Source organism: Nymphalis io, chromosome 5 (assembly GCF_905147045.1).
Source record: "Nymphalis io chromosome 5, ilAglIoxx1.1, whole genome shotgun sequence".
Classification (NCBI taxonomy): Eukaryota; Metazoa; Arthropoda; class Insecta; order Lepidoptera; family Nymphalidae; genus Nymphalis; species Nymphalis io.
In genome coordinates this window covers 14589827-14613733 of record NC_065892.1, presented here as the reverse complement: position 1 = coordinate 14613733, position 23907 = coordinate 14589827, and the positions used below count along the sequence as shown (strand labels likewise).

At 33.6% G+C, this 23907-nt stretch overlaps 2 protein-coding genes across 4 annotated transcripts; both read right to left on the bottom strand.

The window, feature by feature from the left end:
• Nucleotides 1–1408: 1408 nt before the first annotated feature.
• Nucleotides 1409–20328, bottom strand: LOC126768624 (uncharacterized). 3 transcript variants are annotated; one of them, XM_050486823.1, is made up of 3 exons: nt 20187–20328; nt 3526–6312; nt 1409–2715 (listed from the first exon to the last, which is right to left on the bottom strand). In XM_050486823.1, the coding sequence occupies exons 2-3, from the start codon at nt 5714–5716 to the stop codon at nt 2312–2314; spliced, it is 2595 nt and encodes an 864-aa protein (XP_050342780.1). In that variant the 5' UTR covers nt 5717–6312; nt 20187–20328; the 3' UTR covers nt 1409–2311. The 3 variants fall into 3 exon arrangements, with proteins under 3 accessions (XP_050342780.1, XP_050342778.1, XP_050342779.1); XM_050486821.1 differs by lacking the exon at nt 20187–20328 and adding an exon at nt 18292–18441; XM_050486822.1 differs by lacking the exon at nt 20187–20328 and adding an exon at nt 14279–14414.
• Nucleotides 12311–13242, bottom strand: LOC126768714 (uncharacterized). The gene has a single exon (XM_050486985.1). It carries the CDS (start codon nt 13178–13180, stop codon nt 12524–12526), a length of 657 nt encoding a protein of 218 aa, XP_050342942.1. The 5' UTR covers nt 13181–13242; the 3' UTR covers nt 12311–12523.
• Nucleotides 20329–23907: the final 3579 nt, after the last annotated feature.

Below are 23907 nucleotides of genomic sequence, written 5' to 3'. Positions count from 1 at the left end.
AAATAAATAAACTAACGCTTATTCGTGTGGTAAGTTGGATCGGCGTGCAGGCGGCGGAAGAGTTGGGTGTTGTGGTTCATCCAGCTGCGGATATTCGCCACCTGTAAAATGACGATCCAAAATTGCTATTAGTAGCTAATTCTTAATTTTGTGTAGCACATATTTTACAAATTATTCTAAAGAGTATGCTGTACTTCTTTTTACTACATGTAATATGATAATTAATACAAAGTACTGTAATATTTTTTTCTGTTATCCTCTCTCAACAGCGCATGCCAACTGCGCTGACATGCAGACTGAGATGTGGTTTTTCGCAGAAAAAAAAGGAATGAAGGAATAAAACGAAAGGGTTTATAAAAAAATCCCTAAAAGCCCAAGCCTATGTTATTTATAAATATAATAAATTATCCAATTTTGTCTCAATAACCATGGCGAGGCATGGCGAATATAAATCACGAAAATGTAAAGATTAGAGGATATTTCGGGATTTTTTCTATCGAGAAAATGTTATGCTTTTGTTTCAGACCAAACACAACCCTTGAATTTGCAAATGTAGTTTAAATACTGTTGTACATATATTGAAAAAATCACGTCATTAACAACTGGCGTTATTCTTTTATTACCGGCCTGGTAAATTTACTCAACTACATCCTGCATGTGCAATCTTCTGTAACATGACTAAGACATTTCACTACGTACCTTGTGACTTATTATTAAAAAAGTAAGTAAGTATTATTAAAAAAGTGTGAACATTATGGATTACGTAGACTCTGTTATACATGATTAGAAAGTTATTTAAAAGATAGGAAGCAATTTGTTGAACTTTCAAAATGAAATGAATGAAATGAATGAATGAATGAAATTCATTTACATATAAGATCTTCCCGGTTGTACAAAACATAAGTGTATTCTGTTCGCAGATGACGTATCTATTATTGTGCCATGTGTCAAAAATGCTTACAATTCCCATGAAATAAATAAAACTATTATTGAAGTCCGCGCGTGACTAAGTAGCAATAATTTATGCTTAAATTTGAAAAATACTAAATATATGATATTAAGAAATAAAAAAATGACATATAAATATAATACTTTGACATGTGCTAAAAAATATAGAACAGTTATCTGCAATATCCTTTTTAGGTATGCATATAGATGAATTTTTACTTGGAGTCTCAATTTTTATAATTTATGCAATAAAATTAATAAATTTGTATTTGCCTTAAGAAGAATATCTAGAATTATTAACTAAAGGACAGCCTTATCGGCATATCATGGCTACGTTGCGTCCAATATTTGATTGTTTCAGACCAATGGTATTATACTTTGGGGCAATGCCTTAGAAATGAACAGAATATTTCTCATTCAAAAAAAATGTATTCGTGCAATATGTAACAAAAATCCAATACAATTATGTAAACCCTTATTTAAAAATCGCAAATTATTAACGTTGCCATACATCTACATAAACGAAGCAGCATGTTTCGTAAAGAAATTCAAAAACCAATTATTTTAATCAGAATATTGTATCATTTAATACGCGATATCCAAATAAATTGTATATGCCACCGTGTAAAACAGCTCTCTGCTCAAAGAGTTGTGACCGAGTTGTGCCTTCTGATATTAAGGATCTGCCTTATTTAAGATTTAAGAAAAAAATCCATGAATGGTTGTTTGACTAATGGTTTACGCGGTAAAAGAATTCCTGCAATAAATATTTGACATTTATTTATCAATTTTATAAGTATTATTTAAATGAATAATTATAATGTAATATATTGTCTTGTAATTAGTTAAAATAATTGTAATTTATAATTTAAGTTAAAATATTTGCATGTCATAAATATAGCGACTAAGCATGTACATTATGTTTATAGAAAATAAATGATTTGAATTGAATGAGTGGGTGGTATCTACCCAGACGAGCTTGTAATATTTTGGTATATTATGTATAACATTTCACAATTATAAACATAATGTAACATCTGTCTAATCAATGTGTCCAAACTAAATGCATATCATTTTCATACAGTTGTTTACGCTCTACTCTACAGATTTACCCTTTTATAGTTGTTTTAATTTAATATTACATATTATTCTTTATATTTAAAGAACTACGAGATAAAATTAAAAGTAATAAATGTTATATAATCCAACAAAGTACATTTTTATTTTATAAAATATATACCACAGGTAGAATAGCGGCACACAATCCCAACGTGCTCGTGGAACATAATATTTGCACGTGTACAGTAATGTTATTATTTATTTTTAATTAAAGAACAAGATGCTGTCGCGTGTATTTAAAATTCTACTTTTTACTCTTCGGCACATACGAACAAAGAAACACACGGCCATCTCTTTCGAGAAGAAAGCACTCCCCGTTATCGTCTTTGAAGTAGACGGAGCGGACGTCCCCGTCCTGGCCAACGCTGACGGTGGAGCAGCTGGGCGGCTGGATGGTCTGGTTGGCGCGAGTCACGTGCGCGCTCAGCGGGGTCGTGGGGTGCTTCAAGATGTGGTACGCGGCGGACACGGGGCTGCCAAATCGGATCGTGTTCTTCCTTATGGCCATCACGAGCGCGTCGTCCGCTAGGTCGCCGGCGAGTGTGACAACACCAAACATGTTGTTATCCGTTACTATTTTCAACGTATCCCTGAACTTCTGTATCAATATTTCTCTGTTTTTGAAAATATTTGCACTAGCTTCTTTTCCTGAAATACGAATGGTCACGTTTGAATGTAGCTCCGTAGCTCGTGCTTATTATAATTTCGACTAATGAGCCAGATTATATTGTTTTATTCTTTCACAAGGCAATTAATTTTTTTCGATGAAATTTAGAAAATATAATATAAAGTTTAAACAGGCAACGAGTAAAATAAACGAATGTAATATGAATGTGTAAGCAGGACAAAATAATTTATTTTGATTAAGTGCGACAAGGTACAAAATAGTATGACACTATGGCATACTATTTTGTGTCATAATCCTTAAGGTACATATCTATGTCACAAATTTAATAAACGATTATTTTCTTGTAATTTAGTCAATAATTGGGTATTGCTCTTTAAGAGAGGTCACGTGAGAAAAGTAGAAAAAAATGAGTTAACAGTGGCTACAGAGTGGCAGGTCACGAGGAAGATATCGTCTTAGATTTTTTTTGATTTTCCATTAAGAAGTAAGGAATATGTTTACTCCTTACATTGTCGATATAATTAAATTAATGACTACTTTTATTACATCGGATGCTTTTGATTTTATTCGTACGCACGCCGTTTTTATCTCAATGAAAGGTATCAATGACAATTCAATGACAATAAACAATTCGACCACAAAACAACAAAACCTATGACAAATAAAGAGCATTGTGAGTGATTTATCAAATAACTTCCCAATTAACATCACAACTGCGTCAAGAAACAAGCGCCTATGAGAACTGCCTCACTTATTCTAAGATAACTATTAATTATCAGCAATTCAGCTCACTGGTATCACTCTAGTATTGAATTTGTTACCATACTTACTCGTCCAAATCGAGAGTTTTGTGTTGCGAGGTGGAATTATCTTTTCCTTTTTTATTTGGTCACTTATCAAAAGCATCTCATCTTCGACACAAGTAATAGCAAATTCACAATAAGCTACGAATTCACTGATATTTCTTGGTTGCATTTCATGGACAAATTTCATCATATCATCCATGTAGATATGAACCTTATATCGATCTACTTCACTAACAAATGTATACAGTCTGTCTTTTTCGTGACTTAATAAATCGCCTCGAACTATATTTCGTAATGCTGGATACTTTTCAACATATTTTTCAGTCAGTCCAATGCTCTCATTTCTTTGGCAATGGAAACGCAACCTGTGATCGCGTACACATATCTGCTTTAATTCGGAAGGTAATTGGGAACTAGATACAGAAGGAGATAGGCGACTGATCATTTCAAAGACTTTAAGTCGATCTTCCTTAGGTATAGTATTAAGTTTATATATACTAACTTCAAGCTGATTGTTCAAAAAGATTACAGCACGACCACTCTTAAAAACCTTTGTTACTGGACAAATTGTAAACATGCCTTGAGCCTGAAGATTAAGCAGCAAGGGGACGGATGATGACCACTGACGACTAGCCGCAACATCTATCTGACTCAAATGCTCCCCAAGGAATCGCATCATGGGAGGTGACAATTTTGTTAATTGATCAATTTTAATCGGTGGAGCTCTTCCCAAAATTATGTTACCGTCTTTAAGCATAGTATTAGTTCCACTAGGAGCATTTGTTTGGGTTGATTTTTGCCACATATTCAGAACTAATTCAATAGTTTCACTTGGACTCCACCCATTATGATTCGATATTCGCCTAAGACCGGTTATTAAATGAATATCGTCCCTAACATAATTCCGTATGCTGTTAAAAGCCTCTATCTGTTCTGGACTAAGCGTGGCAACAGTATCGTAGTATTTCATACCATCAATTAATATCTGAGAGTAATCTTTTGCGGATATATTAGAGGCCATTGCTGCATGAAATTTTTTTAAAAGCTGTCCATCATTTTGTACACGGTTTCTTATAGCAGCCAATTCAGCGGCCTGCTCTGGACTTAAATCTTTACTGATGTGAGAAAATGCATAATTTTGCGATTCACTTATAATTGTGTTAGCTGATTTATAACAAAAAACTCCCTTCGTCCAAAATGCAATCGAAGCTCCGTGCATAAGGATATCAACTGCAGATAAGTCTTTATGGTTGTTAATCATAAAAATAGTGGTATTCAGAATCGCAATACCACTTACAGCTACATTTGTTCCATTAGCGATATCAGCAACCATTCGAAAAGCGTCGGATATATTTCGGCCACGAGCAGCTAAAGATGTCAATCGCATTGATGCTCCCATAGCTCCAAAACTTGTTAAGTTGGCTGCAATGCCCAACCAAAGCATACGCGACTCTGAATTTGTAAAAGGGTTAATATTTTCTCCATGCGTTGCTTTCTCCACTAATTGATACCCAGCTCTCGTAGTACCATAACCCGCAGTCACTAACGCGGTTCCAACTAAAGGAGCTGCTAAGCCACCTGTTACAAATAATAAAGCTACACTAGATCCCAGTCCGGCAACTGCAGCAACTGTATCAAGACCTCTAGCAGTCTTTGCCTCTATCCTTGAACAAGGGGTGCTAGCAACGTATACATTGGCTTTCTTACTTCCCGATAGAGGTGCCAATATTAGTCGATACGGATAAGCCATTTTACCAGGCGGTAATTTATTAAATTCAAACCAATCAGAAAATGAACCATAAGATCTTCCTATATTGTCAACAAAGTAATTTTTTGAATCTTTATATCTTTTTACTCTAAACAAAGGCACTTCATACAATTTATCTTCATGGTATAATTCAATAGGTAGTACCGTAACAAAATTTTTATCATCTCCACCACAACACGATCTAATTTGGTCAGCTATAACATCAATGGCTTCACGAGCTTTGTCTTCATAAAAAACTAACTGACCTTTTGAAGCTTTTTCTAATTCAGTCTCGGTCCACTTTTCTGGATCACTTGTGGGTAACCCCATAGCTATACCTATTGTATTCAATAAATCTGGACCACCGATAAGTTGAGGCTCGTCGCCTTGACATTCGCCACCTCTATGTAAATATCTGGTAATATTGTCCACGGCCTTGCCCTGCCACTCACTGGATTTAACATCCATCGTGCAAGTTATCTTATGACAAAATAAAAAAATCAAATGCCTTAGTGTATTATTAAAAAAATATGTTTCGTTTAGTACCACCACCAATGATGTTTTGGAGTACTAGATTGCTTTTCATTGGAAGCAAAATCGGGGCGATGACCTGTATTTCTCCACACTGTTAAACACCTGTCAAATTCATCAACCTCTCCTAACTCCTCCAGATCGTGTAGCACTTTATTAAAACGAGTATCTACATTTACGAATCCGCGCAACAACACTTCTACTCCAGATCGAATTTTGCATACATCTCCTGCGGAACCAACCAGGTCCAAGTCGATTCTAAGATTTGGATATATATTTATAAAAGTTTGAAGCCACTCTTGATTTTTTGTTATTTTTATTATAACTTCATTCAACTCGATCCCTTTCTGTATTAAAGAGTAATCCCATTTGATGCAATTTCCTAATTGATAGAATTCGTAAAAAATCTCTTCGCCTGTGCTGAACCACTCAGTTATTTGTCTTCCTTCTATATCTTTTGGCTTTTTTTCAAAAATGACTAGTTTTTCAACCACTTTTTTTAAATGTTGTCTATACATATCCGATTCAGTTACCTGGGAACAAAAATATATTGCAATTATAGAAATATATATATGTATAACCGGTTACTAAAGTACCTACCAAAAAAATATAAAGACCTGAGCAGAAACATTTCGAGCTTTTTCATTTCGCTAAGAAGATTAAAATAAAAGATTAGTTTAATTGTCAGGAAGTCTTATTCCTTATCAAAATATATAACATATTAATATTCCTTTTAAGTTTTGCAAAACAGTTTACAAATATTACGAGTAAAAATACGCAGGACGTGTTGTACAATTTACTAGCAAAGTTAGAGCGAGTAGATTAGTTGCCGAACATCTCATTGTACCAGGAATCTCTTTTTACCCGCGTGGATAGCTTATTATATAGATTAGTATTTCCTAGTGTAAAAACTAAATTATGCGATGGAAACTTTAATTCAAATAGTGTAAAAACTCTTTCAAAAGAAATTTGTTTCTAAATGAGAGGTAATTGTTATAATAAGTTACTGAATGTCAATCAAAAAACTTTATTTTTTAAATCAAAAGCTGAATTGGCTAATAAATTTATTATTTAAAGGATTGTTTGCAGTCTGATATCGTTTGCAATATTAAACAAAATCTAGTAAAATATAAGACCCGAGATGGCCCAGTGGTAAGAACGCGTGAATCTTAACCGATAATCGTGGGTTCAAATCCGGGCAAGCACCACTGACTTTTCATGTGCTTAGTTTGTGATTATAATTCATCTCGTGCTTTACGGTGAAGGAAAACATCGCGAGGAAACTTGCATGTGTCTAATTTCACTGAAATTTTGCCACATCGTGGTGGAATAAGCTCCAAACCTTCTCCTCAAAAATGGAGATGAGGCCTTTAGCCCAGCAGTGGGACATTCACAGGCTGTTACGGTAGTAATATATTGCGTACACATACTCATACTTATTTTATATGACTCTCAGCCAGATTGGGTGTGAAATCTACCTACACTTATAAATGAACGTTTTCCTTGTAATGCCCCACTGATAAAACTACTAAAGTAACAAAAATTTTATGTTTTTACTAGAAGGTGCAACGCATTTCAGAAAAGAAAGCTCAAATCTGTACTAAATGGTAATTAAACAAGTTAACTGACATATTTATTTTAATAACGGTTGTTTGGGAACTCAAAAAGTAAGGAACACACCACCACTGTATGTAAACTCCTTTATTCTCCTCAATTTTATTCACACCGATACAAATCGCTACCGAGTATAAGGTCTAAGAAAAATAACTTGACAGCGCGATTTAACTGGCATACAGCGCCATCTATTATTGCCTTAAGGAACTAAAATAAAATAAATATATTAAATGAACAAACATTCTTCCCACCAAGGACTTGTCCTTCAAGTTACAATACACATACAATAAAAAAATAACATACTCGGAAGGTGTAATAAGTAGCAAACTTAACTAAAAATCTAACACAATCAACCAAACAGCTAGTACATAGAAGATATGACTCAAAAAATTAAGACATTCATTTAACTCATTTTAATTACAGTATGGCTTTACACACACAACAAAAGTAAAGTTAAGAAAAAAAAAATACAACTCAAAAAAAAATCTAATGAAAACAAAACGCAAAGAAAATAAAACTATAGTAACATAAACAAACATTGAATACATTGGAAATTATAACCGCCCACCGTGACAATATCATATTTATTTTGTTAAAACACTAACTTTATGAAGTGGACGTTTAATATATCCATTTTTACATTTTACGGTAACGACTCTTGTGATATCATCAGGGCCAGGATGTTTTTTAACAATTTTTCCTAAGAGCCATTTAGAGGGTGGCAAAAAATCGTCTCTTAACACTACTACATCATTGATGTCAGGCTCTGGGTTTTTCTTATTCCACTTATATCTATTAGCTAAAGTTAACAAATATTCTTTCGACCACCTTTTCCAAAAATCGTTAACCATTTTTTGAGTCAAATGCCATCTTTCCAGACCAGTACATTTTTTATCAGAATAATCAACATCAGTTACATTAAGAATGGGTTCTCCTATTAAGAAATGACCTGGTGTCAGTGGGAGTAGGTCATTAATGTCGTCGCAAAGTACGGATAAAGGACGCGAGTTTAGACAAGCCTCCACCTGTGTCAGTACTGTAGATAATTCTTCGTAAGTCAGCGTGCTATCACCAATAACTTTACGTAAATGCGTTTTGACAGACCTTACACCTGCCTCCCAGAGGCCTCCGAAATTTGGAGCATGAGGTGGAATAAAGTGCCACCTTGTATTCTCGAAGGTCAGCAAACGTGATATCTCACTCGGTAACTCAGAACGTGCGTTGTGGAACATTTCATTTAGTTGTTTCTCGGCTCCAACAAAATTTGTACCGTTGTCACTGTAAAGATCTTGACAGTGACCACGTCTCGAGACAAAGCGTCGAAAAGCAGCAATAAATACCTTTGCACTCATATCCGTAACCACTTCTAAATGAATGGCCCGAGTAACCATGCAAATAAATAAACATATGTATGCTTTATATGACTTAGCACCTCGTCCAGGAGAAAATCTTATATTTATGGGACCAGCATAATCAACTCCAGCGGATTTGAATGGTTTACTAGGCTTTAGCCTCACTCCTGGAAGTTGACCCATGAGCTGATTAGATGCCTTTGAGTACCTAAGACATATAACACATTTCCTGAAATGTTTCTTTACCAACTCTTTTGCTCTTACTATCCAATACCGTGTCCTTAAGAAATTTAACATAAGCTGTGGTCCGCCATGCATGGTTTTCTCATGTGCATCACAGATTAATAACCTACTAAGGTGACTCTTAGCAGGAATAATCACTGGATGTTTCATGTCATAGCGTATATCAGCCTGTTCTAAACGTCCTCCAACCCTCATAATCCCATTTTTATCTAAAAATGGGTATAAGTTGGAAAGACCACTCTTCTTAGATGTTTCTCCCTGTAATTGTATCTGCTGTATTTCTTGTTGATATTCAAAACTTTGAGCTTGTTTAATGCATATCTGTAAAGTCTGATTTATTTCATCAATAGTAACGTGTCCTGGTAATTTTCTCCGTTCATTTTTTGGCAATAGCAAGTTAAGAAATCTTCGACAAATTGATATTACTCTCAACATTTTATCTAAATTAGAAAATTTAACCCAAATAAAGTCCTCCTCACTCTGTGTATTATACGCTGTCAAACTTCTTACTTTTTCTTCTTCCTGTGTGTCAATATCTATTAATTTTTCAATATCAATTATAGGTTTTGATAACCAGCTTGGACCAGACCACCAAAGCGGATGATCACGTAGATCCCTACATCTCAGCCCCCTCGATGCGCAATCGGCTGGGTTCATGTTCGATTTTACGTACCCCCATTGAGTGTACTCAAGCATTGTCAATATTTCCGACACCCTATTACTTACAAAAGTCGCCCAACGACATGCAGGACCTTTTAGCCACGCTAAAACAACAGTTGAATCCGTCCAGGCAAATAAATTATCTTTGGGTATGTTCATTACGATGGACACTTCATACAATAATTTTGTTGCAAGAAGTGCACCGCATAACTCTAATCTGGGGATTGATGACTCTTTGTCTATGGGTGCGACCTTTGTTTTAGCTGAAATCAATTTTACGTAGACATTTCCCTCACTCATAATTCGAATGTAAACCGCCGCGGAATAAGCTGCCTGTGACGCATCAGAAAAAACGTGTAACTCTGTTTTACAGTCGTTAGAGTAATTTAGCCATCTTGGAATTATGATATTTTTAACGTCAATTAAATCTTTTCGAAACTGTAACCACTCTGTTGTTAAATCTGTTGTCAATTCTTCATCCCACCCTAATTTAGATTTCCATAATTTTTGAATAAAAATTTTGGCTGTTATAACTATTGGCGCAATCCATCCTATTGGGTCATATAATCTCGCTATATCTGATAGAACTTGACGTTTTGTCACAGGCACCTTAGGCTCGGGTAAATTTATAGTATATTCGAAATTGTCAGTGTTCCGATTCCAACAGATACCTAATACTTTTACCATGTTGTCTGCTTTAATGGGTACGTACTGATTAGATCGATGTTTATCCTTATCAATATATTTTAGTAAAATGTCCGAATTACTGCTCCATTTTTGAAGCTGAAATCCTCCTGAATTCATTAAACTATTCATCTCATTGTAAATTTGTATGGCTTCTTCTAAATTATCACATCCGGTCATTAGGTCATCAATATAATAATCTCTTTTTGTGATAATGGATGCAACTGGATACTTAAGTGATTCTATTTCGGCTAAATGCTGTAAAGTCTTTACCGCTAAATATGGTGCACAGGCTGTGCCAAATGTTAAAGTTAATAATTTATAATCTTTGACTGGTTCATCAGGACTATTTCTCCATAATATTCGCTGAAAATTTGTGTCTTCATCATGTACCCTTACCTGCCTATACATTTTAACTAAATCAGCCACTATGCAAATTCGATGCTTCCTCCATCTCAACAGAATATGTCTCAAATCTTGCTGCAGCTTTGGTCCAATCAAAAGATCGTCATTTAATGATACATTGTTGATTCCTTTCGAAGATGCATTAAAAACAACTCGAACTTTCGTTGTCTCTTTATCTTCACGTACAACCGCATGATGAGGAAGATAGACCGCGTTTGGGTTATTAAGATCTTCACTATCTACCCGTGACATATGATTCAAGGCTAAATACTCTTCCATGACTTTCCTATAATCATTGTACAACTTATCATTCTTCAACAATCTCTTTTCTAAATACAGGAGTCTTCTTAACGCAATTTCTCTTGACTTGCCATATTGACATTTTGGATCTTCTTCAGTGAACGGTAACCTCACAACAAATCTACCATCCTTATTTCTCTCTGTAGTTCTGTTATAAAACTCTTCACAGTAAATTTCTGTTTTAGTTAACCTTTTCTCCAGACTATTCGGCTCATTTTCTATCTCCCAAAATTGTTTCAATAGGTCATCTTCTCTAACATTAACATGCATACTTATAACTTTCTCTCTCTCACTGACTAAATCTTGCGACACTCTTCCGGACAAAATCCAGCCAAGGATTGTATTCTGAGCTATGAGATTTCCTTGAGGATTTTTGATAATTCCAGTTAATATCACTTCGCTGTAAACCTCAGCTCCAAGCAAAATATCGATTTTGCTTGGTGTTCCAAATCCAGGATCGGCTAGTGCAAGGTTCTCGTGTTCTAACCAATCTGGTGTATTAAAATTACTTGTTGGTAGTACTGACGCAAGTGTAGACAATATGTACGCATTGACATGAATTTGATGATCAGAATTAGAATGTGGTTCTATTACTAATGAAGTCTCATAATTTATTCGCATCTGACCATCCCCTATTCCTGACACCAAACCATTAATTGGCTTTCGTTTTAACCCAAGTAATTGTACTGCAGTTTCTGTGATAAAAGAGGCTTGTGAGCCCTGATCAAGTAACGCTCGTATAGTATATTTACTTCGGTTTCTTGAATTAGCTTTAACAACCGCTGTTGCAAGTAAAACGCTGTAACGATATAAATCTCCCTTCGCAAAATTCGCTACAACTTTTGTTTCAAGAGGAGTGTGTGAAATTTGTTTCTCTTTCTCTTCCTTATTCTCTACGTAGTTTGTGTTCCCTTGTAAATCTTCCCTCTCAAAGTGCAGTAATGAGTGATGTCTTTTTCCACACCGACGGCAGCTTTTCGCTTGTCGACATCGGCTAACCGGATGAGTATTCGATAAGCAATTAAAACATAGACCTGTTTTCTGCACAAAGTTTTGTCTCTCTGTCACCGTCTGCTGACCAAATTGCTTGCAGTTAAAAATATAGTGTGTTCCTTTGCATAAAGTACAAGTAGGATCTTTCGGCTTATGATTGTCTTGAAGCGTGGTATGAAATGATTTTGGTCTTGGTATAGGTCGTGCGGTATTGGAAGCATGTGATATAGGGTTCTGTTTTCCGGATTCAATCATTTCTAAACTTCTGAAACGAGACTCTAAAAATTCAACAAGTTTCAACCATGATGGTAGTTCATCTGTAACACGACTTTGTAAATTTTCCCATTGCTTACGAGATTCCACATCTAGCTTCGAAACCACAAAATACACTACAATAATATCCCACGTACTCACGTCGACGCCTAAATTACTAAGACCCTTCAAGCAGGAACTTGTTGTGTCTAACAACGATTTAATGCCAGCCGGTGACTCATTATGTAAGGATTTTTTGTGAGAAAAAGGTTTTTAAAATCGCGTTACAATTGTATCTTTTATTATCATATCTTTTTGTTAACTGTTTCCAGGCTTCTGTATAATTTAACTCAGTTGTAGCAAAATTTCTAATCAACGCTTCAGGCTCTCCAGAAAGACTTCCTTTTAAATAGTGAAGTTTTTGCACGTCCGACAAACTTTTATTATTATGAATTAAAGACACAAACATATCATAGAAAGTTTGCCATTCATTGTATTTGCCGGTAAACGTTGGCAATTGAATTCTGGGCAATTTAACTTCGTAAATGTTTGGATTCGTGGGCGCGGAGCTATTTTCTGCATCACTAGCTGTTTTCTTTTTAGCGAGAATTAAAGCAAGTGTTTCTTTTAGAATACTTTTATAATTGACATAAGTTTCATAAAATAAATCATATTTCTCGGATGTAAAATAGCTTTCCTTTTCCTTTTGCACCTTATCAATTTTTGCTACGATTTCCTTATGGCCTTGTCTGAAGTCATTCCATAGTTGCTCTACATTTTCTAATCTTGTCTCTAAATATGCTTCCTTAATTCGGTCTCTGGGCGACTTCTTAAAATTAGCTTCTGATTTCAACAGTTGTTTGTAAAATTCTTCCTGTGTCGATAACATTGCCTCCATTTTTTATAACAAAATAGCAATCCAATTAAAAAAAAATATTTGTCTCAGAAATATTCGCTACAATACTGTTGACTATAAATGCTGTCAATTCACTGCAATTATCTTAAGTCCCATATTAATAAAAATTTTACAAGTCCTTAAAACATTTACTTAAAATCTAGTAAACACAAATTGTTTACGTCCAAAGTCTCTTAATTTTTCTATGTTAATATTCACTTGAAATTTTCTAAGTTAAAAATCACAAGAAATTTGCTAAGTCCAAAAAGGTACAAAATATTCTAAGTTAATAGTCACTCCAAATTTTCTAAGTTAATATCACACAAATTTTTCTAAGTCCAAACAACGTCTCAAATATTCTAAGTTAATATTCACTCATAATTTTGCAAAGATAAAATTCACTGAAATATTCTAAGTTCAAGATAGATAAAATTTTCTAAGTCCACAATAGTCTTTAAATTTTTCTAAGTCCAAATCAAATCACTTCTAATTTACTGTTTTTAACTTAATCTATTATTAACTATTACTTTTTAAAGTCCAATTTCGTACTTACAGTTTACACCACTACTACACTATTACACTTGCACCACTTACTATTACACTATGTCACTCACTGCACTATCTTCAGATTCTGTTTCTTCCTCCTCCTCCTCCTCCCGGGTTTCGGCACCAAATGTTTGGGAACTCAAAAAGTAAGGAACACACCACCACTGTATGTAAACTCCTTTATTCTCCTCAATTTTATTCACACCGATACAAATCGCTACCGAGTATAAGGTCTAAGAAAAATAACTTGACAGCGCGATTTAACTGGCATACAGCGCCATCTATTATTGCCTTAAGGAACTAAAATAAAATAAATATATTAAATGAACAAACAACGGTTAACAATTAAATGACTTCACAAATAACATTTTTTTTGTAATCTGAGTCCTTTAGTATGAAAAGGCAATATATTTTTATCCAGTACCATTATATTAATAGCAAGACTTTCTATGTACTTTTTGTTTTGTTCTGGTGCATTAAGGGACCCTTTGCTTAGCGAATCTAACTGATAGTGAAAGTCTATCAAAAACAAGTAGGCATTATAAACTTTCTTACCAAAATCCTTTTAGCGTATTCGCTTTCTTTTAAGATGTTACATCTTTTGAAATCCAAACATAACTAACAAATACTTAGTATTACCTTTCAATTTATTAAGCCTCTACAGGCGTACGAATTATCGCTAATAATCTTGAAGATAGGCGCGTAATCAAGCGTATGCACATATAAATAGACTGGAGGGCGATAAGTCCAGTTTGAAGCGGTTCAACGTAACCACTTAAAATGAATATTTCTTAGTAAGACTTGCCAATCGTCTTCTACATAGGCGTGTGGTTTTTCGTTAGACTTTTGTCTCATTGTTTGTGTGAAATCCATACAGTAATTTGTTAGAACAGTCAGAGACGTTCGATGGCTACCGAAAACGCTCTTTAATATATTATTAGATTACAAGACGTTCCTTCCCAGACCCAGTTATACATTCGTTAGCCTGTCGCAACAACGACAGATAACAATTAAAGTTACTCAAATTATGTTTTTTCGTTTTTAAAACAATGCGTGCAACAAAAGCGACACATTATTTAACTGTGCATTGTGGAATTATTAACGATTGCTTTAAAGTAAAAATACAAAAAAAAAAAAAATAATATAAAAAAAAAAAATATATAATAAAAAAGAGAAAAAAACGAAACAAACTAAATGATTACATACTAATATTAAAAATCTATGAGTTAAATAAATAAAACGAGATTAAAACTGGAGCATGCGTCATGCGAAGGGCACACGTACGTCTGATATTATATTTTATACACTATACCCTGTACAAGTTAGCTTGACCTTTTTGACAGACGGGCTAGTGATGGGAAACAGAAAATATCTATAAATAGTATTCCAAAAAATAACGTTTTAAAATGCTTGTAACTGTGACGAGATGGTGTGGGTGTATTATGTGTGAAATTCTTTATTGCACTAGACATATAAAACATTGGGTAGATAAGCGACGGTGGTTCAATATTCATAATAAGTACCTATTTAATACTACAAGGTTATTTTTGGACCTCCCGCCAAATTTAAATAGGTGGTTCAGACCATGAAAGTAAACAACTTTCCCAAAGAAACACGGGTCGATTTTTTTTCACTTTTCGTAATTCAAATTAGAATTCAAATTTTTTTTACCTTATTTTTCTATTTATTATATTAAAGAGTTATACCAGCTAAATAGACCCCAACCAAAAGGGCCCGCGTTCGTAACAATAACTTAACAATGGTTTTAATAATAATTTTTTGTAATCGATATTTGTAACAGTTACTGGCTGTTATTCGTGTCCCATCCGTCCGACCGATGTAACATTGTACAAGCGTCTACTATTTTCAGTGTTCCTAATTAAATTTTACTTTGAAACAATAAAAAGTCTTACAATTTTCGGATAACGCTTGAATCTTTAGGGACTTTTGTGTTTTATGTATTTTTTTAATATTTTTAAAATCATTAAATTAAGAAAATAATATGTTCGTCATTGCAAAGTTATGTCGATCAGAAAAATTTACATTTGTCAAAAAGATCAAGCTAACTTGTACAGGGTATAGCTGTACAAGTTAAAAAAATCACTAAGAGCAGACTTATAATATTTCAGTATATACAACTTTTTCTTGTTTATTTTTGATCCGCGCCCGAATCTAGATAGGACAACATACAATTAGAATCATACTTAAATCTATTCCGACATTCTTGAATATCTTTCCCTGTACTTTATTCATTGTGACTGCAAACGATACCTTCACAGAAAATGTGTCCTTTTAAAACTAAAACACAAATCTGTTTTTTTTTAATAATTACTTATTATTAACTAACCGACTAAGTATAAATTTAATAAAACCATGAAAAAAAAATACGGCAACGAAACGAAACACCTAACCTATAAACTTTTACTTATAAAGCTATTTACAAACCGAAAAAAAATAGTTATGTATGTATGAGTGGTTAATTTTTCGTCCAGAAATTGGGAATTGCGATTCAAAGGGAAAATGCTGCTAGCATTCTTGCCACCATTCCACGCGGTCACGATTTGTACTATTTTTAATTTTTATTTGTATTTATTTAAGGCTTTACTTCACTTGTCAAACTAACCAACAAAGTATAAATTTAACAAAACCATGAAAAAAATATATATGCGGCAACGAAACGAAATACCTGCCTAACCTATAAACTTTAACTTACAAAGTTATTTACAAACCGAAAATAAAAACGTATGTTTGTATGAGTATTTCCAAGCAACCTACTCAACTACTCGTTATAATATTATATGTCAAAACTATAAAAAATACTAAAAACTGTCTATCTCGATATCTTACATAAGAATTGATATTTTATAAAAACGACTTTGCAAATAATGCATTATCTTAGAACAAATTTGATTACCATGCAAAAGGTTATAGTCAACCTTAAAATATAGACATATATCTACGCATGGGCGAGTTAACCGATATATACCAGTATAAGCTGAACCCTATATAATATGGTTTATTATATAGATCAACTTACATTGAAGTTCTACATCACTTAAACTGTCCATTTTTAAACTTTGTTTTGTTCCTATGAAATTTCAATCATCATTATTTCACAATCATTTATAGGTAGCTAAAGTTTGCCATAGCTAAAGCTAATTTTACTGAGCAGTTATTTTATAGCAATTGTATCGAATAAATGTTCGACGTGTTTCTTTAAATTAACATAACTTTATTATTTATGAACCGATTGAAATAAAACAAACACTAAATTTTAAGTGAAGTTACCCATAATACATTAATGAAAACCGCACTCAAATCCGGTAAGCCGTTTTTAGGATTGGCGTGCACAAACGCAATGACAAACAGACAAAAAATGTAACAATCATTGTTTTGGGTTCTATTGCGTTAATAAGGGTCATAGTAAATAGCTTTACTCATATATCTTCCAGGTCCAGACAGCGATCAGTTACAGATTTATTATATGTATAGAATATATAAATATAGTATGTTGTCCTAAAAAAATCATTTTAAGGTATATGCAGTGTTTGCCATTATTATTATTTCTGGTTGGGAATCACTTACTAACTTGAGATTTGTAATACTCCGTTGAGTAATTCCAATAATTGAGCAGTGATCTATCTATCACAGTCACGTACAATAGTTTCAATAGCAATATAATGAAACTCAAGTACCGCTGCCCCTTGCCTTCATCTACCAGAGCACAATCACAGGTCATACTTAATTTCTTATGCAGTTGTGATCAATTATTAATTCAATAATAAGTATTATAATGTTGATCTGACCTTCACGCATCAGGCGTCATTCATAGCATATAACTATTTAGGCATTGGTTTTACATTTATGTTAAGTGGCGTACATGTGCCGGAATTTCTATACTTTATTTAAATGAAAATAGCTATTAGTTGGTTTTGTCTTTACGTGATTTTTAAAAATTTACAGTTAGACCTATATGCCATTTAATTTACTACAAACAATAAGTTTTTAGAATACCTTCCTACAACGTTAATTATTTACATTACAAATTGTTTACATACTAGAAGAACGATCGACTTACGTACATCGACGAATCTTTAACGTATTACGAGTTTGTCCGAATTTTTAAATATAGGCGAACACATTCCTATTAAAATGGCAATGCCTCTGCTGTTTTAATGTAATAATTCAATGACGTACTATGTAATGAACATAATATAGATACGTGTATATTTGTGGAGACGCGGACTGAAGATTTTTTAATTCATTGTACTAAGACGATTTTATGCTTTTCTTTATATATATTAGGTACTGTTCATGATTGGTTACCGTTATTATTATGTAGATAACATTATATATCGCGTTAGGTGCAAAAAATAAAGAATATGTTTTCTTTAATGTAAGTATAAAGTATCGATAACCATAACAGCATAAGGACTATAGGTACTAACGGGTTTCCCGTTGACGCATAATAAGACGTTTACATTTACGATATGTTGATAACAGCAGCAAATATAACTCATTGCTATTATTAGTCTGAATTACGAAATTATACAAAACAAATTATTTACCTTTATGAGGACCAGCACACTTCATGCCTTGATAAATTTTGTTAAAAATAATTACTTTCAACAAATTATTTAATTAAAATCTTTGCTTTCAAAACAATTCAAAAATAACCATTACTTTATAACGTTACTGGGGTGTGCCCGTACCATCTGATGATTGGTGAATACTGAATTACAGCTAGCAGTGTTGCCGCTTTGTAATAAATAAACTCCCTAAACCAGTATCAAACTGTCGCCTAATGTCAATACAAAAACTCTTAAGTATCTAAATAAAAAAGGTGTAGCTAAATTATGCAAACTAAATAATACAAGAATACTACGGCAATACGGCAACAAGTAGGCAAACTCTACACCACAGTCAGACAGGCCGTTTTGTAAATAGTTAATGGTTTATTTGTTTATGTTGTTACCTGACACACTTCTAAATTTTGTTTGTAATTTTTGTCATAGATACATTTCGCTATTCAAATGACAGTGACATTTGCATGTTCATTAAGTGTTTTGACATATGACATATTTTGAGTATCAAAACATGTTACTTTTCCTGCTCTTACAATTATATATAATAGACCATAGTCTATTTGAGATTTTTCCACCTTTACAGGTGGCCATGTGACATAGTATGACTTATGATAGTTGTTTCTATTTTCTCTAAAATGGTAGATTGCTTCCTAAGCTGTGATCGGGGACCAAACCTCTACCCAACATAAAACTTCTCAAAACTCCTGCTACCAGCAGATACTAAAGCCAAATTACAATATCTCTTAAGAATCGAATATTGTGCTGTGTACAAATCACATTAGGTAGTTTTATATATTTTTTGTCAAGATTAATCTTTTCATACTAACTATATTATTGAGAAAGGTCAACATGCTGTCTTATTTATAACAATAATTGCCGTAACAGCCTGTGAATGTCCCACTGCTGGGCTAAAGGCCTCCTCTCCTCTTTTTGAGGAGAAGGTTTGGAGCTTATTCCACCACGCTGCTCCAATGCGGGTTGGTAGAATTCACATGTGGCAGAATTTCAGTGAAATTAGACACATGCAGGTTTCCTCACGATGTTTTCCTTCACCGTAAAGCACGAGATGAATTATAATCACAAATTAAGCACATGAAAATTCAGTGGTGCTTGCCCGAACAATATTTAAATACTACATACATATGTACATACTGTTATATACGTAACAATAATTAAATACTCTTAATTCTAATACAAAAACTATAAATATATTATTATAATTTTTAGTAATTAATCTTATTTAAAAATGAACAATTAGCAGCATTGATTTTAATAAAAATACTAGAACAACATTAAACTATTTTTCTTAATAATTATTTAATGCCTCCAGTTTTACCAAGTCTAGCTATCATAGATAAGTAGAAGCCTTTTCCTGAAGTTTGTATATTATAATAAAAGATTATTAGTGGTATGAAACACACTTTATGACTTATTCTCATAACTATCATAAACATACATTAAAAAAAAAAACATAATAATCGGTCAAACCGTTTCGGAGGAGTTCAACCACAAACGCCATGGCACAAGATTTTTATATATTTGATTAGTCATGCCTAAACCAAGTCATAGCAACAATTACACTTCCAGCTTGCAAAAACCATCTATGGGAGAACCAGGTCTGAGTAATCTTTTAATTTGACTGTAGTGATTTAAGGAAATCTTTAGAGGGACAATATTTCTAAATTTCAACTGATGTCTAGATTCTTCACTACCCGTTTAGCACAAAACTTAATTATATTCTCAGAATTTTGGTAAAGACTAAAGAGAAATAAAAATAAAAAACACTTCGTTTTTATTATTGGAAGAGCTAAAAAGCGAATCCTAGCTTGAACTTGGACTTGGCTTATACAATAAATAATATTTAATAAAATCGCTACCTGCCCCTCACTCTCCGTTCTTGACAAAGCATTTGTATTTTCGTCCATTTAGATGCTCTTACAAAATCACATAAACGAGATATGCGCAACAGGATAAGCGTATTTTATTCCCTTTTTTGGCGTGAATAAAGCTTATTTATAATTAACACATAAAAACCTAACGGATACAAACGTCACAAGCACAATCTATGACATATGGCATTGACAATTTGACAATTACAAACAACAAGCCGCTTCTTCTACAACGAATCTTCTAGGCCAACAGAGCTTGTTTCCAGTTTAAGTAAAAAAAAAATTATGATAATAAACATGCAATAAAACTGAAGCTTAGGTTGTTATTTTTTAATTAACTTAATAAATTAAAAAGTTAGCATACTTTTTCTCCTACTTTCATATTATACGCATAATTTAATTCAATAACTATTTAGGAACTAGGAGGTCAAGAGGTCCTTAATGGAAGAAATATCCTAGATGCACAATCTGGACAAGCCAAAAAAATTAACATGCAAACTTTTTATAACTATGAATAAAGTTTCCATATAAAATATAATTTTTTTTTTTTTTTTTATAGAAAAGGAAGGCGGACGAGCATATGGGCCACCTGATGGTAAGTGGTCACCAACGCTCTTAGACATTGGCATTGTAAGAAATGTCAACCATCGCTTACATATCCAATGCGCCACCAACCTTGGGAACTAAGATTTTATGTCCCTTGTGCCTGTAATTACACTGGCTCACTCACCCTTCAAACCGGAACACAACAATATCAAGTATTGCTGTTTTGCGGTAGGTTGGGGGGTCCTGGTCTCCTCGGTAAGTCGTATATACGTGTCAAAGCGTATATACGACATGAGATGATTTCACTTTGACCAAGTCATAAGTTAAAATATATACTTAAATCGAAACGACAAGCGCGCTCTATTTGAGACTATTTAAATATTCGTAAGTTGGTTTCAAAGTATGACTGCTAGAGATGAAGTTGCCCCTTTGGCAACTTATTAAGAGCGGGAAATTCATATTCATTGCGTTGCGTACGTGCGTTGTAGTACATCTAAATTATCACAATTCGGCAATACCTACATTTACATTAAAATTCAAATTAATAAATGTAACCGAAAGATGGCTTAGGCAAAAAAAGAAAGAGCAGACGGCGGTGTTCAGCATTATACAGGGTTACAGGGTCATATGTCACGATCCTTTTAAAGGGTTATAGTTCAGGACAATAGCTATCAAATGACCCCCAAAATGCTTATGCAAAAGTGTATCGTTTTCGAGTTATTAATTTTTTAATATTTTTTTTATTTAAAGGATGTTTAAGATTCTAAAATTCAATAAAAAAAAAATCAACGTATTTTCCCAATTTTTTTTTTTGTATTTCTTGCTAGGGTACATCCTAGTTAATAATAACCAGTTATAAAACAAAAACAATCTTCAAGCATTTTTAAATTACAGATCCAAAACTGTACAACTTTTCGATTTTTAATTTTGATTCTTTAAGTTACTCGCAATTTTTTTGTAAAAATCACTATGGCTCTTATCGTGCGGATCATTTTAAAAACATCTGCGTTTCCTTAGCTATCCATCGGTACATAAAAAGTACAGTAACAATCATAAACTCAGGAGAAAATTAGATAACAAAGAGACCAGGTAGGAAATTCTAAGAAATGCTATTGTTAAGAAATTAAATCTGGATCAAAGACAAAAGGACCTCAATGCAAAGTAGTTAAAGATTATTTTTAATAGGGGTAATAGGTAAAAAAGGAGAGATAAACCAGAGCTGTTTGTGGAATACTATTATCAATTCCTTTGAATTTACCGTCATTTTTTCTAATTTCCTTTTATCTCATTTCTTTTAGGAATAAGAGTAATAAAACCTTGTCGGGGTACATAATACTCACTGTACTTGCACTGCTCGTATAGTGTGGACGCGCTTTAGTGAATATTGATCTCTTAAATTTTTGAAAAAAACCGCTTCGTTTACTGGACTCTGTTTCTTACAACTTCGTGACTCGGCTAGCTAAAAGGAATTTGTGATTTGTGTTTATGATAACTTGGCTCGTAAAAAGGACTATTATGGCTGCAGAACAAAATTCTTCTCGTCGTCCGTACTCTAATGAGGAATACGCTGACATCTTATTTTGCTATGGATATTGTAACGGTGACGCCGCAGCTGCTCGTCGTGAGTATAATCGTCGATTTCCGGACGAGCAGCTGCGGCGTCACCGTTACAATATCCATAGCAAAATAAGATGTCAGCGTATTCCTCATTAGAGTACGGACGACGAGAAGAATTTTGTTCTGCAGCCATAATAGTCACAAATTCCTTTTAGCTAGCCGAGTCACGAAGTTGTAAGAAACAGAGTCCAGTAAACGAAGCGGTTTTTTTCAAAAATTTAAGAGATCAATATTCACTAAAGCGCGTCCACACTATACGAGCAGTGCAAGTACAGTGAGTATTATGTACCCCGACAAGGTTTTATTACTCTTATTCCTAAAAGAAATGAGATAAAAGGAAATTAGAAAAAATGACGGTAAATTCAAAGGAATTGATAATAGTATTCCACAAACAGCTCTGGTTTATCTCTCCTTTTTTACCTATTACCCCTATTAAAAATAATCTTTAACTACTTTGGATTGAGGTCCTTTTGTCTTTGATCCAGATTTAATTTCTTAACAATAGCATTTCTTAGAATTTCCTACCTGGTCTCTTTGTTATCTAATTTTCTCCTGAGTTTATGATTGTTACTGTACTTTTTATGTACCGATGGATAGCTAAGGTAACGCAGATGTTTTTAAAATGATCCGCACGATAAGAGCCATAGTGATTTTTACAAAAAAATTGCGAGTAGCTTAAAGAATCAAAATTAAAAATCGAAAAGTTGTACAGTTTTGGATCTGTAATTTAAAAATGCTTGAAGATTGTTTTTGTTTTATAACTGGTTATTATTAACTAGGATGTACCCTAGCAAGAAATACAAAAAAAAATAGGGAAAATACGTTGATTTTTTTTTATTGAATTTTAGAATCTTAAACATCCTTTAAATAAAAAAAATATAAAAAAATTAATAACTCGAAAACGATACACTTTTGCATAAGCATTTTGGGGGTCATTTGATAGCTATTGTCCTGAACTATAACCCTTTAAAAGGATCGTGACATATTACCCTGTAACCCTGTAGATGTGTAAACAGTTCCAATTCACAACAAGCATGATTGAAACCAATCAGAATAATTGTAGCGTCCCCTAAAAGAAGTAACGTTCAGGTACTTACGAAGAACCTCACTGCTTAACTTTTCAAACAAGCTAAATACAAGAAAGTCCTAAGGTTGTTAACATACCCCCTAATTTAAAGATACAGATTTCTAGCTTACTGTTGTTACAGTAAGCTGTCTCAAGTCTTGTAATGACAAATGACTGACTGACTGCCTCGTTGGTCTAGTAGCAAGATATAAGGCCGCAAACCCCGGGGTCCTTGGTTCAAATCCCAGTTTGGGATAATAAAAAGTTATTGGGTTTTTCTTTCGAAAATTCTCAATATAAGCCCGGACTTGGAAGTGTGTACACTCTCGTGTCTCGGATAGCACGTGAAGCCGTTGGTCCTGCGCCTGAGCTCTTTCCGGTCTTGTCAGATTGTCGTCCCATCGGGTTATGAGAGTTAGGGAATAAAGTATGGAGAGTGCACCTGTGTTGTCGCACACACTTGTGCACTATAATTTATAA

Coding starts and splice junctions, on each gene's coding strand:
- LOC126768624 (XM_050486823.1), bottom strand. CDS start 5,716: ATGGATGTTAAATCCAGTGAGTGGCAGGGCAAGGCCGTGGACAATATT. Junction 2,716..3,525: donor AAAACTCTCGATTTGGACGA/GTAAGTATGGTA, acceptor TTCGTATTTCAG/GAAAAGAAGCTAGTGCAAAT.
- LOC126768714 (XM_050486985.1), bottom strand. CDS start 13,180: ATGGAGGCAATGTTATCGACACAGGAAGAATTTTACAAACAACTGTTG.